The sequence below is a fragment of the Myotis nattereri genome, assembly GCF_964212035.1.
Source record: "Myotis nattereri genome assembly, chromosome: 4".
Taxonomy (NCBI): domain Eukaryota; kingdom Metazoa; phylum Chordata; class Mammalia; order Chiroptera; family Vespertilionidae; genus Myotis; species Myotis nattereri.
In genome coordinates, this window is record NC_138079.1 from 36,870,278 (window position 1) to 36,888,668 (window position 18,391).

The following is an 18,391-nucleotide window of genomic DNA, read 5'->3' on the forward strand; positions in this document are numbered from 1 at the left end:
GGGTAGGAGTGGGGAGCTAACATTTATGTCCCACAGTGCCTTTTGAATCTTTTACCAGGACTTGCATTTGATAATGGAGAGGAAGGAAGGGGAGCTATGCGATCAAGTATAACTCGGGAAAGTAGCGACAGAAGGGAGTGCTCCTCCCTCGAGCTGTTGGCCTTGTGCTGCAAGGGTAGTGTCTCTTACGCCACCGTCCATAACGAAAAAACAGCTCCATCGGGCATTTATACGTCCTGCGTTTCCTCCATTTCCCGCTCTCTGCCGAACTAAGAAAGCTCAATTGTAACCCGCCAAGTCAACAAGCTGACACTTGGGGGCCCCCAACTCTGTTAGGAGTGCGAATTGTGCTGACAGCGGAGTTTCACGCGGGAAGTCTGGGCTTCAAGAACTGCACTGCCTCGCAGGGAGCCGTGGGTGGCCATGAACTCGGGCCATCCGTTTCTCAGCCAGACGAGGGGTCTGGACCTTATCCGTTCAGATCAAAGTCTTCGTAACCCCCTAATGTTTCTCTTTCCCAGCGACCAGGCACACCCGCTCTCCAGGGCCAGGGGTAGAAAGGGACCCCACGTCCCAGCGCCGAGGCTGAATGAGCGTTTCTGTCGGGGTCTTACCCTCCGGGCCGCGATTCCCAACGCGCCGGGGTCCCAAATGCTACAGCCCCGCCTCTGGCCCGGCCCTCGGGAGAGCGGACAAGTAAAGTTCCGGAACTTTTTGTACTAGTGGTTGGTGTCGATTTCAAACTAGTGGTAGAGCCTGGATGAAAGGAACAGCGGCAACTGCGGTCGCCAAAGGACGAGCCGGAAGCGGCGGGCCTTAGGGAGGAAGGGGCGGGACGAGACGCGCCGGCGCTGCGTCCCCTTCCGGGCGTCAGTTTGGTGGCGGGAAACGGGGCCTCTTCAGACGGCGTCTGCGGGGAAGGTGTTCGCGCGAGCCGGGATGGAGCCGCAGCCCGAGGAGCCAGGCGCCGCCGAGCCCGCGGGCCCCGCGGAGGACCCCATACCGCTGCTGCTCAGGTTGTTCCCGCTGGCCCGCTGGGCCGGGCCGGGCCGGACCGGTGCCGGCGCACCGAGAGCTCCGCCTTCCGCGCTCAATGGCCAGAATATTTCAAATTCAGGCTTGGTCCCTGGTGGGCTGCGTGACAGCGTCGTTAGATTAAGCCCCGTAAACCCTGCTCTTCGTCTTGGAAAAGGAGCGGAAAGAAATGACACCTCCGATCGCGGTTGCTAAAGGGGTTCAGTGAGAAGTCGGCCCGAGAGCCCTCGAAGCTGTCATTCCCCTCCCTTTCTCATCCCCTCACCCTGGGTGCCCCGGTTTTCAGAGGGCTGTGGGGTGCGCCCAAGCCCTGAGCTGCTGGACGTGGGTTGTCCCGCCCCTTTATAGCTATGAGCCTTTCGATCCACAAGCTTCATTTGTATTTTCTGCCAACAGGGTGACGTTTTTAATATACTTTAACATTGATCGTTTAACGTTTTTTAAAAAAAAATGTTTTTATTGATTTTTAGAGAGGAAGTGAGAAGGAGAGAGAGATAAAAAACATTGATGTGAGAGAGAAAAACATCCGTTGGTTGCCTCCCGCAGGCACCTCTACCCGGTACCCGGGATCCAACCTGCAACCTGGGTCTGTGCCCCGACCGCACCCCAACCAGCGGCCTTCCGCGAAGTTCGGCCAGTTGAGCCGCGCAGGCCACGCCACCAGGGTGATGTGTAAACCTTTCCACTACGCCGTCATTAGGGGAAGATGTGATGAGAAGGGACATCAGTCCTCTAAACTAGTGGGCAGACCACAGCCACGTCCACCTTGCTGCCTGTTTTTGTGTGACAACCCTCAAGCTAAGAATAGTTTTTATGTCTTTAAGGGTTGAGGGAGAAATTACAAGAAGAATATTTAATAACATGAAAATTAAATGGGATTCAAATTTTATTGCCCCAACTTAAGTAAAGTATTTATTGAAATATAGCTTTCCTGCTACAAGGGCTGAGTAGAGTACTTACAACAGAGACCAGATGGCTTACGAAGCCTGAAATACTTGCTCCTTGGTCCTTTACAAAAGAAGGTGGCAGACTCTTCTAAATTATAACAAGCGGGTTTTTAAAAATAAGCACTGTGACTTTTTCAGGTTCACCGCTGCTTTGAAAGGCTTTGGCTAATAAAGCTCACTTTAAAAATTCCTTCCTACTTGCCATGTAAAATGCTAAAACATTAAAGACATAAGAGCTTTCCCATCTCAGCTAAAAAGGAACGATCCTTTCAGTGTGTCTTAGAAACGCCAGCCTGATTAACATCTAATAAACTGCTCTTTTCATTTGGAATTTTGAAACAAGGTACTGTGCATGGAGATTTAGGAAGTTGTCTAATGTTTCTTAGCTTCTTTGTGATTCAAAGACAAAGCAACAGTTTCAGATTTATGAAACTACTATGAAGTGTCAAACGTCTTGTAAGTACAACTTAATAGCTAATTCCCATTTACCCATAGCTTTTCTACTTACTTTATGTATGATTTTGAATTAGGTAGAATCCAGATAAGAAACTTTGAATTACTTACCTGTCCAAAGATTAGTATTCCTGTTATTTTTCTGGATCTCCCGAGCATGTTACAATCTGGTTGTAACTCATTAGTGTTTGTGATTTCCCCGTTTTGATCTAGTTCTTAGTGTAGCAGTACTCATTAACACTCACTTCACTGTGGCCCATTAAGAATAAATTAAGCGCAGCCAGTTTGGCTCAATGGATTAGATTCCCATCAAGGGCACATACCTCGGTTGCAGACTCCATTTCTGCCCTGGTTGGGGATGTGGGGGAGGCAACCAATCGGTGTCTCTTTCACATTGATGTTTCTCTCTCTCTCTCTCTCCCCCTCCCTTCCACTCTCTCTAAAAATCAATGGAAACATATTCTCAGATAAGGATTAACCAAAAATATGAATTAAAAAAAAATAAAGAATACAAATGATGCATTCTAGAATTGTACACCTGAAACCTATATAATTTTATTAACCAATGTCACCCCAATAAATTTAATAAAGTGAAAAAAATTTAAATATCAAATTTTTAACTTTTCCTCAAGGTGCTGTTTTCCACTGTATTCCATTTTGTTGTTTTTCTCTGAGGCCCTAAAGTTCTGTATGCCATTTTAAATAAAATGAGGCCAAACTAGAAGACTTTAATGCTGAGTTTATTTATATTTATTTTGTTGCATTAACTCCCCAAAAATGAGTTGCTTTATCATACAGTAATGAGTAGAACCTCAATAAATATATGATTTTCTCTCTCTTTTTTTTTATCTGTTTTCAGGCTGAGGGCACAGACAAAACAACAACTCTTGGAATATAAATCAATGGTTGATGCAAGTAAGTATTTGCATTTTCAGATAAGGTTTTGTTAGTTTGATGATGAGCACTACTCTAGTGAAAATAAACTTTACAAAAAATTATTTACTTGGGGAATAGGAGTGACATAATAATGCTATACTATACCATGTAAGAAGGCAAAAAGCAGCTTGCCTTGCCCATCGGAATTAGTTAGGGATTCGGGAAATAGATATTAAACAATTAAATAACAATGCACAAGGCAGTTAAGTTCTGTTGATCAGGGAATTGAGAAATCCCGGTGGGCTTAAGGAATCGTAGAATTTGCTATACCATCAACAACCTGAAGATTGAACTAGCAGATCAGATAATTATGAAGCAAGTGCTCTGAGACCTATACTTTGTTTTTTGTTGCTTTTTATTGAGACCTACACTTTGAAAAGCACTGGATAATTGGGATTTTTTTTAAATAAGTGTTTATTGATTTGAGAGCTAGAGAGAAACATCGATTGGTTGCCTGAAACCTGAGCATGTGCCCTGACCAGGAATGGAACAGGTGACCTCTCCATGCATGGGACAGTGCTCAACCAATTGAGCAACACTGGCCAGGGCTAAATTGATAGAATTTTAACTGGGATTTTATTAGTATCTTTAGATCAATATGGGGGAAATTGCTACATTAGCAATATTGATTCTCCCAATACATGTACATGGTATATCTTTCCATTAAAATATTTGGTATTGTTCAGTGTAGAGGTCATACACATATTTTGTTAAATTGATTCTTAAGTATTTCATGTTTTTTAATATAATTGTCCATGATATTTTAAAATTTTAATTTGTACAAACATACAGTTAATTTTTTAATATTGCTCTTGTTCATTTTTTACTCCCTTTTATTTTCTATAATTCTAACGTTGTTCTGTCCAATATGGTAGGCACCTGCTCTGTGACTGCTGAACACTTGTAATGTGTTTAGTCCTCATTGAGAAGGGCTATAAATGTAAAATAAGCACAGAAGAAAAGCTTGTGAGATATTTCATTAGTAATTTTAAAATGACTGCATGTTGAAATGATACTATTTTGCATCTATTCGGTTAAGTAAGGTATATTAAAATTATTTTTATTTGTTTCTTTACTTTTGTAATGTAGAAACTAGAAAATAAAAATTACATACTTGGTTTGTATTTGTGGCTTACATTATATTTCTGGACAGCACTGTTCTAAAATGTTACTAACTTCAAAAAATTATTTATTTGTAGATGAAGAAAAAACTCCAGAAGAAATCATTCCAGAAAAGCAGATTGAAACGTAACTTTATTTGTGGTTTTTACTAATATTTAACAATAATATCTATCTTCTAACTTTGCTCCCCCCCCTCTTTTTCCCCCAAGTAATTTGTCATGCATGTATTGAGAATTTGTTGACACAGGATGTAATCCTATTAGCACTTTGGCATTCCCCCTTAACAAGATATTTATCAGTATTTCAAGAGTTTACCAAATCTGTAAGTGTATTGGTGTGGCGAGTCTATAGAATACTTTTTTTAGATAGAGGCATTTTACTTTTTTCAAAGGTTTTAACATTTATTCCAATAATGACTTTTATTGATATTGCTGAAATTCGTTTGTTTATGCTTCTTTGATAGTAAAATTGAAGACCTGGAAAATGAAATCGAAGAGGTGAAAATTGCTTTTGAAATGAAAAAGCTTGCATTGGACAGGTAATTTTTACATTTAGGGTATAAGCATTGTGAACTGAATGCAAAATGGCTCAAGGTGGAGAAAATAATTTACTTTAAATGAGCAAAATGATGATTAGATAATGGTCACACAAATTTTGATCCTTGAGAGACGTTACATCATTCATTAGTATCTTCATTTGAAGAAGTTACATAATAGAGGGTTAATAAGGAAATATCAATCAAGGCAATAGAAAGGTGAGGTTAAATCCCATTCAGTGTTGAAAGGATTACATGGATTTGATTATTCCAGTAACTGTCCATTGAGTAAAAGAATTGTCATCAAGTTTAAAGAAAGTATATTTTTAATTATAAGTTTTGCATCTATATATAAAATTATTCAACAAATACGTGAGTGCTTGTTATGTCCTAAGCTTTACACTAGGTGTTGGTATACCATTGTTAGTAAAATAAACATAGTTTCTTACAGATTTTGTGATCTGACTAATCTCAATTAAGTGAATGACTTTTAAAATTACTATCTTATATTTCTGGCCTTCTCAGATGAATTTCTTTATATGTTTAATTGAAAAGTAGTTAAAGCACTTTTAATTGTTTCTAACAGTGAGCTTTTCCCCTCCTCTCATATGCTGGCTTGTTATATAGATCATATTTTTTAACTAAGGTGACTTCAGAGGTATTAAGAGATCTCCTTTTAGTGAACTGAATTTTCTTGTGTGTGACAGAAGGGAAGGGCTCTAATATTGCTGAGCTGATTGCCTTTTTATTTTTACTTAATTATTAGCTGTTTGAATTTGAAGGTGATTTATGGAGCTTGTTGGTATGTAGGCATATGTCAAGTTCACAGTTCAGTGTGGCCTTGTATTCCCTAACTCTCCATCTCAGGCCCTGTTGCTCTCTGTAGTGCCTTAATGCTGTGTTGCTTCCTCCTGGCACCAAGGTGGATGGCTTCGGGAACAAAGCTCAGGCTGGATTACTCAGCCCCTCAGCCTGTCAATGCACAACCACATGCAACAGTCCCATCCGTCTCAGTGTTACTTCATATTTCTGTGATTTATTTACCAAGTATTTCCCATACAATACTGTTTTAAATCTACTTATGTTTTATATTATATTTAAACAGAAATCAATCTTTAACTTGTCACATTTTAAAATTTTCTTTTCAGTGTACCATAAATGTTACCTATGTTTTGTAATGCAAGCTTTTCCTCTCTCATAGGATGCAACTTTCAAGGGCACTGAGAAAAAACCTGGAGGAGAGTAACATTCAGACTAGGTACTTATTTTTTTCCCTGCATTTGGTAAGGATGGGAATAAGAAGGGGTATCTGCATATTGACTTTTGTTTCTTGATTATTTAAAATTGATTTTAGAGAGAAAGGAAGGGAGAGGGGGGAGAGAGAGAGAAATACTGATTGGTTGCCTCCCATATGCAACCTGACCTGGAATCAAACACTCGACCTTTCAGTCTGTAGGTCAATGCTCCAACCAACTGAACCACACCAGCCAGGGCTCATGATTTTTTTTAAAATTAACTATCACTGCCAACCACTTTTATCTGGGGAATAGGAAAAGTGATGGAATTTTTGTGGACTTTCCTCACTCAGCATTACAACAGCTTTTATAGTCCTGCTGACATCTTGTTCATAATGCAATGCTAAGAAGCAATTTAGGTTTTAACCAGATTATTTTGAAGGAAGGTTTGAAAGTTAATTTTGTGCACTGTTTACTGAAAATCAGGAACAATGCTATTTCATTTAATCCAACAACACCCCAATGATAGATAGAAAGTATACTCTTTATTTTTCATTGGCAGACATGAGCTTGTATATATAAATTTGCCAAGGAATATAACGTAAATACTCTGGCAGTCGCCGAAACCAGTTTGGCTCAGTGGATAGAGCGTTGGCCTGCGGACTGAAGGGTCCCAGGTTCGATTCCGGTCAAGGGCATGTACCTGGGTTGCGGGCATATCCCCGGTGGGAGATGTGCAGGAGGCAGCTGATCGATGTTTCTCTCTCATCGATGTTTCTAACTCTCTATCTCTCTTCCTTCCTCTCTGTAAAAAATCAATAAAATATATTTAAAAAAAAAAAGACTCTGGCAGTCAAGGTCCTCTATAATCTGGTTCTAAATATCTTGCCTTAGGAGCCTTACCTGTGATCTTATCTCCCAAAGATCTAAAAATTTTTTATGTAAAATCCCCTCCCATGAGAGTAGAAAAATACTGAGATGGATCTGGGTACTTCTCCTATCTTAGTTCAGACTCATACACATTCTCCTCATATTCCATTTAAATCCAGGGTTACATAAATCCTAAAATCTGAATTTGAGCTCATCAACTATTGCTCCCCATAAATGAGCTTAAAACATTCCTTGGGTGTGAAGAGAGCAGAGCACCTGAAGAATGGGTCCTCTGTGTATAACACATCCAAAAGCAACTTGTGCTTACTCCTCACTGGTGGCAGGATGCTATGACCTTCCTGTGACATTACACCCTATATATTGCGGACGGATCACAAGGATTCTCGTGTTTTCATATTACACAGTGTTTTAGAAAGTATCATACTTTAAAAAGACATTAACTTGTAAGAACATGTAATAAATAACTTCAAAATGCAATGGGTATTTTATTTTAAGGCGTGCCTTTAACATTTATGTAAAACATTTTTTGTACTCGTTCAAATAGAAACTTATTTGGCCACTGGGTAAAGTTAGCAATAAAACTACTGGCCCGCAATGTGTTAAAAAAAAATTCTTGAGTTAAAGGAGGCACAGGACAGATTCATCATAAACTTTAAAATCAAGCATAGCTATAACCAGTAGAAAATCTTCCACATCTCTGTAAACATTCCTTTTTCAGCCTCCGCACTGCACTTTCACAGTGATCACACTGCTGGTCCCATCGCAAACCTACTGACTCTGAATCTAAAATCCAAGGTGTGGGGGTGGGTGGGAGTTGGTGGGGAGAGCAGCTGGCAGTCTACATTTAACAAGCCTCTCAAGGGGTTGTGGCACTTTGAAGTAAAACTGTTTTTCACACCTTTGGCTCTAGCCATTCCAAACTACTTGACTTAAATTACTTCTTGTCCTTTAAGATTCATATCCCTTGCTTCACTCTGCGCAATTCTTACAGTGGTTCACATCCATTACTGGTTGTCGTGAAACCGTACTACGGTTGTACATTTATTTTTCTCCCGCACCAGGTTCTTTCCTCTTTGAAAACAGGTATTGTGTTTTATTCTGTTTTACATTCCTGGAGCCTGGCACAGCTCTTGGTATGTTGTAAGCACTCAGAAATATTCATTGAAGAAATGGGGATAAAAAGCAGCTGATTCAGTGAACTATTTTGTATGATACTGTAGTGGTGGAGTCATGTCATTATACATTTGTCAAACCCATAAAATGTACAGCATTCCCTTCCACTCTCTCTGTAAAAATCAATGGAAAAAAATAGTCTTAGGTGGGGATTAACAAAAAGTGAAATAAAGTTGTGTGTGTGTGTTTTTTTTTTTTTTTTAAATATATTTTATTGATTTTTTACAGAGAAGAAGGGAGAGAGATAGAGAGTCAGAAACACTGATGAGAGAGAAACATCGATCAGCTGCCTCCTGCACATCTCCCACTGGGGATGTGCCCGCAACCCAGGTACATGCCCTTGACCGGAATCGAACCTGGGACCTTTCAGTCCGCAGGCCGACGCTCTATCCACTGAGCCAAACCGGTTTCGGCGTTGTGTGTGTTTTTTTTACAAAAAGCAACTTATGAGCAAGTTTTTGGAATTTTTTTCTCCCTAAAAATGACATTTTTAGAAATGTTCTTACGTGCTTCAATTTGATATTTTTTATTGTCTGTGACCAAACTTTTTTCTAGGAAAATGCATCTCTACTTTAAAATTTTTTAAAAAATTTTTTATTGATTTTAGAGAGTAAAGAAAGGGGAAGAGAAATAGAAACATCAATGATGAGAGAGAATCTTTGATCAGCTGCCTCCTGCAAATCCCCCATTGGGGATCAAGCCCGCAACCTGGGCATGTGCCCTTGGCCAGAATCGAACCTGGCACCCTTCAGTCTGTAGGCCGACGCTCTATCCACTGAGCCAGACCAGCTAGGGCTGCATCTCAACTTTTAAACAAAAATTTAATTTACATCAAGTGATGACTTTCTACGAAATGTATTAATAAAAGTAAATATGTACTACTTGATTCCTTCATTAATGAGATTTATTTTAACTAAGGTTAATCTATTTTTTTATTCCTTTTCAGTGAGCTCATGGACAACATGAAACACATATTAAAGCTAAATAAAATAATAATGAAATTACAGCAGGTAACTTTAGGCTGCTAATGCATTCTCATGATTTCAGTAACACTTTCTTGCTGGTAACTGTATTATGTATGATTAAATAGAATTGCTCAAAGGGACTGGTATAGTTGAAATTCACTGTCCTTAAGTTTTCTCTCTCTTTTTATAACTCTATTATTTTTCACTAATATTGCTAAGTGTTTATAATTTAAGTTACTGTCTCGTCTCTTGATGTGTGGAAATGAAGGAATTAATAACTGGAGTTTTAGAAAACATGAACTAAGATAAAATTCAGTGATGTAAGTATTACAGGTTTGTTCTTAGGTAATGTCTCTTAATTTTTTTATTTCTATTAACAGGAATCTTGGGATTTGGAGGAAAAACTGCTCAATGTTAAAAAGAAGAGATTTGGTATGTAGAACAGTTTTGGTGGTTTGTTTGTTTTTTGTATAACACATTTTTACTTACTATGGAGATTGATGAGGCCACATCTCTCAGCTACTTAGACATTTCTTAATAATTTTAAATTTTCCTAAAATTTTAGATGTGGCAATTTTTAAAATATACATATTTTTATTGATTTCAGAGAGAAAGGGAGAGAGAGAGAGAGAGATAGAAACATCAGTGAATGGAACCTGGGACCCTTCGGTCCACAGGCCGACGCTCTATCCACTGAACCAAATCGCCTAGGGCTAGATGTGGCAATTTTAAAAGTATTACATAAAATGTATTTTGCTTGATATATTTTTGTTGTTTAGAACATTAAATCATGAAATTAATAAATTCTCGGGGGGGGGGATCAAATGATACAGAAAAGTATCATGGGAAAGGCATGGCCTCCTTCATGTGTGACCACAGTTAGACATATTTATACGTCATTTTCAAATGGTCGATTAATACATATGGCTCTTTAACTTTTTAACATTAGATGGCTTTTTGCATTAAAATTACTGAAATATTTCAAAAGTAGTACACATTCTCTGTAGAAAATTTGGAAACAGAAAGTATACATAGGAAAAGTTAACTTTATTTTACCATCAAGAAATAATCAGTCTTCAGTGCTTATTTTTTTAGAAAAATTGGTATCACTTTATTCTGTGTTGTACAATGCTTTTTTTCATTTAACAGTGTAGGCATGATTCATTATTTTTAAATATACATATTTGCCTGATTATAAGTAATGCCAGGGTCAGAAATAGTCTTGGTCATCAGTTCTAATTATCCTTTGGATGCCTAATATTTTCCATTGCATTCCAGCCTACTTTTGATACATTAATGTCAAGTTTCCGCGGCATGCCATTTATGTTTTCAAATAGTTTAATTCTTAGAACATACCAGGAACTACAAAAATGGTTGGTGAAGGGAACCTTACTTTTCATTGAAAATTTTTCTTGGTGATATGTCATTTTGAAAATGAAGGAGGAAAACTATTTGCTTACATATATATATATCTCCTGCCTATTTGGGTACCCAGAGTAGCTCCTCTTTGACACAATGTCACTTCAAACACTTGTCAACAGCTATTATCATACATACAAACCTCGAACATTTGCATTGCTAAATATAAAATTAAAATATTGGTATTTTATACCAGGGAAGTCATATTCAGATCAAAATAGACTGCAACCTAAAATGCTCCTTATGCCGAAACCGGTTTGGCTCAGTGGATAGAGCGTCGGCCTACGGACTGAAGGGTCCCAGGTTCGATTCCGGTCAAGGGCATGTACCTTGGTTGCAGGCACATCCCCCGTAGGGGGTGTGCAGGAGGCAGCATATCGATATTTCTCTCTCATCGATGTTTCTAACTCTCTATCCCTCTCCTTTCTTCTCTGTAAAAAATCAATAAAATATATTTTAAAAAAATAAAAATAAAAATAAAATAAAATGCTCCTTATTAAAAAAATTTTCTTTATTGAAATAACCATAATTTTTAAAGATTCTCGTTTGTAGGAGTTGTCATATATAGTATATTGTTTTATTTTTAACCTCACAGAATTAAAACGAGCTTCAGAAAGTAAATTTTTAGAAATACAGACTGAAAAGAACAAAGAGAAAGATGCTTTGGCCAGTATGGAAAATTCAGACAAGATAAAGACCTTACAACAAAAGCTACAGAAGGAGATACAAATTACTACAGTTATTCAACATGTCGTCCAGGTAAAGTGTATATAAACTAGGAAGGGAGGTAAAGAACTTTAAAAAAAAAAAAATGATTGATTCTGTTACTTTCAGACTTACTTGCAGTTAGTCTTTGATCTTGACAAAATAATTCCGTACTGCCCTGGCTGGTGTTGCTCAATGGATAGACATCTGCCCGTGCACCGAAGGATCTCAGGCTGATTCCTGGTCAAGGGCTCATACCTGGGTTGCATGCACATCTTTGTCTGTCTCTCTCTCTCTCTCTCTCTCTCTCTCTCCCTCTCTCTCTTTTCCCCACCCTCCCTCCTTTCCAAACTCTCTCTAAACAATAAAGTAAAATCAATGGAAAAAATATCCTCACAGTAGAATTAACAAAACAAAAAAATTCTGTACTGAAAATTAGTCTGTTTACATATATCTGGAATCCATGTATATTTAATGTTTAAGGCTTTGCTTTTTCATTATGGCAATTTAAATGGAATGACTTTTAGCAGCTCTGTGGAGGCAGAATGATATAATGATGGCGAGCACTAGACTGCAAGTTGGGGATTGGGGGAAAATATGGATGGGCTGATGGGAATCTAGAGTTAAGATCCTGACTGCTACTGAATAGTTGCTGACCTTGAACAAATGACTAACTTCTAAGCATCAGTTCCTTGTTTAGAAAGAGTGGTTGTGAAAACTAAACACATTCATGTTAATAAATGTAGGTACTTGTTATCATGTCAAGTTTTAAATCGTAAGTGTCCTATTTCTTTATTCTGGAGGGGTTTTTTAAACTACTTTTTGAATTATAAAATGTCTCTGGAACTGCTGAAATACGTAAATTACCAGTTTTGAATTATGAAGATGCATAGTTTAAACTATTATATGTGAAACAAGTGCATATTATGTGTAAAGCATGTCCTTGTAGAAAATGAGGTTTTAATGTCTCACCATAAGAAATTCTTCCCCAGTTTTTTTTGTTTGTTTGTTTGTTTTTTTTGGTTAACCCTCACCAGAGGCTATTTTTCCATTGATTTTTAGAGAGAATGGAAGGGATGGGGAGAGACAGAGAGACACACCGATTGGTTGCCTCCCACGCACACCTTGATCAGGGCCAGGGATTGAGCCTGCAACCAAGGTACATGCCCTTGACCGGAATTGAACTCGGGGCCCTTCAGTCCACAGGCTAACATTCTACCCACTGAACCAAACCTGCTAGGGTTCTTCCCCAGGTCTTACACCTACTTTTTAGTTGCAGTGGATGATTCTATTAGAAATAATCAAATCCCTTAGGCCAGTGGTCGGCAAACCGCGGCTCGCGAGCCACATGCGGCTCTTTGGCCCCTTGAGTGTGGCTCTTCCACAAAATACTGACTTCTGCGCATGGGCCACGAAGTTTCGATCACACTGTACATGCACGCCCGGACGTGGTATTTTGTAGAAAAGCCACACTCAAGGGGCCAAAGAGCCGCATGTGGCTCGAGAGCCGCAGTTTGCCGACCACTGCCTTAGGCTAACCTCAAGTAGAAGATTGCACAAGTAAAGAATCATTTTCATTTTCTTTGGCACATATTCCTTCCTACTGCTTTGCTACTTCCGTTATTCTGCATTTCTTAATTTTTATATTCTCAAAATTGTTGTTAATCTTGGTTTAATGAATTCATTGCAATGTTTAATACAACATAGATTTGACTAACTTGGGAGCTCTCTTTGTTCCAAAAGGAAGATCAGCCTTTGGGGGTTGTCATATTTGAAAGCTTACTTCCATCTGCCTTAGTAAATTTGACTGAATTTATATACACAAGCTCTTTTATTCATTTGTAGCAAGAATTTGCCTTATATAGTCCAAAGTTTTATATATTTTTTATATGTAATAATATACCACTTATTCTTTATTTTTTTAATATATTTTATTGATTTTTTACAGAGAGGAAGGGAGAGGGATAGAGAGTCAGAAACATCTATGAGAGAGAAACACTGATCAGCTGCCTCCTGCACACTCCCCACTGGGGATGTGCCCACAACCAAGGTACATGCCCTTGACCGGAATCGAACCCGGAACCCTTGAGTCCGCAGGCCAACGCTCTATCCACTGAGCCAAACCGGTTAGGGCTACCACTTATTCTTTAAAATTGATTTTAACAATATTTCAATTAGTAACTCAGTATCATTGAGCTATGGGTTTTCAAAGAATAATGACCAGAATTTTCATTAATTATGACCTTAATCATTCCTCCATTGTCTACCACAAGAAAATGTTCTTCACCTTTTTCAGGGTCTTGAAACTTTGCAAGAACTAAGAACTAAGCTCTTCTTGTACCTCTTTTTAAAAATACGACATATTACTTAGGCTTAAATTGTTGTTTGTCCTAGAACAGTGGTTCTCAACCTTGGCTGCACATTAGAATCACCTGGGAATCTTGTTAAAATCCTGATTTCTGGGCCTCATCCTCTGGAAATCTGTTTCTTTGTTATGGGGTGGGGCCACAACATTAGTAACAAAGAAACAGAATTTCTGGAGGATGAGGCCCAGAAAGATAACAGCTGTTACCTTTTCCCCATAATGTAGGCTGCCATTGCAAGTATCTTTTTTTTTTTTAATTAACTCTTTATTGTTCAGATTATTACATTTGTTCCTCTTTTTTCCCCCCATAACTCCCCTCCTCCCAGTTCCCGCCCCACTATCCGCCCTCACTCCCCACCCACTGTCCTCATCCATAGGTGCACGATTTTTGTCCAGTCTCTTCCCGCATCTCCCACACCCTTCCCCCGCAAGAATAGTCAGTCCATTCCCTTTCTATGTCCCTGATTCTATTATAATCACCAGTTCATTCTGTTCATCAGATTATTTATTCACTTGATTCTTAGATTCACTTGTTGATAGATGCATATTTGTTGTTCATAATTTGTATCTTTACCTTTTTCTTCCTCTTCCTCTTCTTAAAGGATACCTTTCAGCATTTCATATAATCCTGGTTTGGTGGTGATGAACTCCTTCAGCTTTTCCTTATCTGTGAAGCTCTTTATCTGACCTTCAATTCTGAATGATAGCTTTGCTGGATAAAGTAATCTTGGTTGTAGGTTCTTGGTATTCATCACTTTGAATATTTCTTGCCACTCCCTTCTGGCCTGCAAAGTTTCTGTTGAGAAATCAGCTGACAGTCGTATGGGTATTCCCTTGTAGGTAACTGAGTTTCTTTCTCTTGCTGTTTTTAAGATTCTCTCTTTATCTTTTGCTCTTGGCATTTTAATTATGATGTGTCTTGGTGTGGTCCTCTTTGGATTCCTTTTGTTTGGGGTTCTCCGAGCTTCTTGGACCTGTAAGTCCATTTCTTTCACCAGGTGGGGGAAGTTTTCTGTCATTATTTCTTCAAATAGGTTTTCAATATCTTGCTCTCTCTCATCTTCTGGCACCCCTATAATTCTGATGTTGGTACGCCTGAAGCTGTCCCAGAGGCTCCTTACACTATCCTCGCATTTTTGGATTCTTTTTTCATTTTGCTTTTCCGGTTGGGTGTTTTTTGCTTCCTTGCATTTCAAATCATTGACTTGATTCTTGCGCTCCTCTGGTCTGCTGTCGGGAGTCTGTATAATATTCTTTATTTCAGTCAGTGTATACTTAATTTCTAGTTGGTTCCCCAATATAACATCGAGGGTCTCATTAGTTTTCTTGTAGATCTCATTAAGTTTATCGGCGGCTTCTAAACAGTTCTTGAAAGACCTTAAAAGTGTGGTTGTGAACTCTATATCTTCCATTGACAATTTTGTCCTGTTTCTTTGTCTCCGCATTTTATTATGCTTCCTTGATGCACCCCCTAGTGGTCTTTGTTTGCAGTCTTATAGTTAAATCTTGATTGTTGTAGCTAATACCAGGGAGGGTTTGACCTCCAGGCCAAGTGGCTATGAGAATCAGCTGTGTCAGCAGTGAGAGAACTTCTGTCCTCTAGGGAGGTGCTAATCTGGCGTTTGCCTGAGGCTATCCGGCAAATGCCTCTGTGCAGGGCTTGGGCGGGGTGGGTAGCACAGGATCAATAGGGTGGGCCGGAGAGAGCAGTGATGGCGGCTCTCAGTCCTGTCCCCAGGGGCTCTGCCTCTCTGAGTCCCAGCACCCGCTGCAAAGCTCGGAGAGAAAGCTGCACTCGCTCTGACCGAAGCCAGGCAGTCCCGCTTCTCCCGTTTGAGTCTGGGTCCCTAAAGACTCGCCTGTATCTGGAGCTCAGAGTCTGCGACTCCCTCCCGATTGAAAACGCCAACCACGCCCTCCACCGCCAGCCCGCTCCGCGCACTCCGCACCTCAGAATTTGACTTCAGCACTGCGCCTCCTCTGAGTGTCCGTATGCGTTTCTCTTTCCTCCTAGTTGTAGGACTTCCACTCAGCCAGCGTTTCAGTGGTTTTGGGTGATGTCCGTTCCGTCTTTTAGTTTCACTTTTGAAGTAGTTGTTCAAAGCAGCAAACTCCGGCGTTAACCTATGCCGCCATCTTGGTTCTCCTCTGCAAGTATCTTTAATATGTAAAACTACCCACAAAAATGGATAAAGCATAAAAATTGTTAGCATTGTAAATTCTCCTGGCATTATGGGAATCAAGGTTGAACCCTGCTGAAAGTGGAAATGAGGATACAAGAATGTATTACTTGCCCTGGGGGTGGCTCAGTTGGTTGGGCATGGTCCCATGCATGAAAAAGGTTGCTGGTTCGATTCCCAGGTAGGACACGTGCCTAGGTTTTGGCTTGACCCCTGGTAGGAGTCCTGCAGGAGGCAGCTGATCAATGTTCCACTCACACATCAGTGTTTCTCGCTTCCCACCTCTTGCTCTGAAGTAAAAAAAAAAATAAAAAAATCACAAAATTTATTACTAGTTTTTCTCATGATCAGAGAGTAAATTTTCATACCCAGTTTGGTAATTATGTAATAAGGTCAGTGAAAGAGGATTTTTTTAAAAGCTTGTTAAATTTTTAAAAATATTTTTTTATTGATTTCAGAAAGAGGAAGGGAGAGGAGAGTTAGAAACATCAATGATGAGAGAGAATCACTGATTGGCTCCCTCCTACACACCTCCACAGGGTTGGAGCCCGAAATCCAGGCATGTGCCATAATCGGGAATCGAACCCTGACTTCCTGGTTCATAGGTCATTCATGGGTCAGTGCTCAACCACTTAGCCATACCAGCTGGGCAAAGCTTGTTAAAATTTTAAAAGTACAAAGACTATCCTATATAATAAAGATGTAATATGCAAATGGTCATTACGCCATGAAGCATAACAGCCGACTGCATAAAGACTGCATCACAGATCAGCAGGAAGGTGGGGTGGTGGAGAGCTACAGGAGGGCAGCAGCGAGGGCGGGGCAGCAGGCGGAGAGCTACTGGCACATGGATTCGTGCGCAGGGCTACTAGTATATACATAGCCATAGACATAGACAGCAGTGTAGTGATGGCCAGAGGGAATGAGGAGGGCATGGGATGGGTGGAGGTGGGTAAACTGGGGAGAAATAGGGACATCTGTAACTGTCAACAATAAAAATAAAGTTAAAAAATGCTTAAAACTTTAATTAAAAAAAAAATTTTTTTGTATTACAGAACCTCATTTTGGGGAGTAAAGTCAATTGGGCAGAGGATTCTGCCTTAAAGGAAACTGTTCTGCAGCTTGAGAAGAATCTCACCATGATCTAATAAGAATTCTGTTTTGGCATTACTTGTTTCTGTCTTTGATGTCATTTAAATAGTAAATTTCAGGTGAAATGTGTTTTTTTCGGTGTTTTTATAACTATTATACACAGCTTTTTTTTTAAAGCTTAACACTATGATATGGAATCTATTGCTTTAAATATGATCATTAAAGTGACTGGCATCCTCGAAAAAAATCTGAAGATCTTAGCTTTGCAAAGGTCTGGAAAGACATCATCTAATCCAGCTTTCCGCTCAGTGTGGACATTTTTTCTACATCCCTAGAAGTCCCAACTCTCATTTGGAATACCTTCATGCATTTCTTTGTCAACCAAAATACTAGAAAAATTAGAAAAGTATATCCACATCTTTATTTTTATGACTGCCAGTTGTATTTTATTCAAATAATTCTTATTTTAGATTTATCTGGCTACAAACTTTTTTTTTATTGTGATATAATTGATACATAATGTTGTATAAGTTTAAGGTGTACAGAATGTTGAATTGACCATGGCTTTAGCTAACATCTCCATCGTGTCACATAATTATTTTTGGTGAAAACATTTAGGATCTAGTATCTTAGCAACCTTGAAATATATAATACAGTAGTGTTAACTATAATCACAGTGCTATGCATTATATATCCAAAACTTACTCAAATTCTACCTATAAATTTGTACCCTTTGACCAACATCTCAATTCCCCACTCCATCTACATCTTTAAAGAGACTTAAATGCACCTCAGCCTTGAAGAAAAACATATTTAGAAGAATTGTGACTTTTTTCTTTTGTATTTATCATGCATAACTTTTATAAATTAAAAAAACAAATTAAAAAAACACAAATTTTGCTTTTCAATTAAAAAACAAAACTGCCACTTTTTTTTTTTTTAAATATATTTTATTGATTTTTTACAGAGAGGAAGGGAGAGGGATAGAGAGTCAGAAACATTGATGAGAGAGATACATCAATCAGCTGCCTCCTGCACATCCCCCAGTGGGGATGTGCCCGCAACCCAGGTACATGCCCTTGACCGGAATCGAACCTGGGACCTTTCAGTCCGCAGGCCGACGCTCTATCCACTGAGCCAAACCGGTTTCGGCAAAACTGCCACTTTTTATTCATCCCATTCCATCTTTTGTAAATTCTAATTTGAGCTTTTATTAATTTGGAGCTGTTGATCATTTTTGTAGACAATGTAGTGTTTTCAGCATTCTTTAAAGGACTAAACAACTTGAGAAGATGCGCTGCAGGTGTAATAGCATTTGAAATCTGTTCTTTAGATCAA

General features: G+C 39.1%; 1 protein-coding gene across 1 annotated transcript; it reads left to right on the top strand.

The window, feature by feature from the left end:
* The first annotated feature begins 827 nt into the window (after window positions 1–827).
* CENPH (centromere protein H) lies at window positions 828–17,922 on the top strand. The gene is made up of 9 exons (XM_081090222.1): window positions 828–1,016; window positions 3,295–3,350; window positions 4,571–4,619; window positions 4,957–5,031; window positions 6,230–6,286; window positions 9,274–9,337; window positions 9,673–9,724; window positions 11,307–11,470; window positions 17,017–17,922. Exons 1-9 carry the CDS (start codon window positions 940–942, stop codon window positions 17,107–17,109), a joined length of 687 nt encoding a protein of 228 aa, XP_080946348.1. The 5' UTR covers window positions 828–939; the 3' UTR covers window positions 17,110–17,922.
* Window positions 17,923–18,391: the final 469 nt, after the last annotated feature.

Coding starts and splice junctions, on each gene's coding strand:
- CENPH (XM_081090222.1), top strand. CDS start 940: ATGGAGCCGCAGCCCGAGGAGCCAGGCGCCGCCGAGCCCGCGGGCCCC. Junction 1,017..3,294: donor CCCATACCGCTGCTGCTCAG/GTTGTTCCCGCT, acceptor ATCTGTTTTCAG/GCTGAGGGCACAGACAAAAC. Junction 4,620..4,956: donor CCAGAAAAGCAGATTGAAAC/GTAACTTTATTT, acceptor CTTCTTTGATAG/TAAAATTGAAGACCTGGAAA.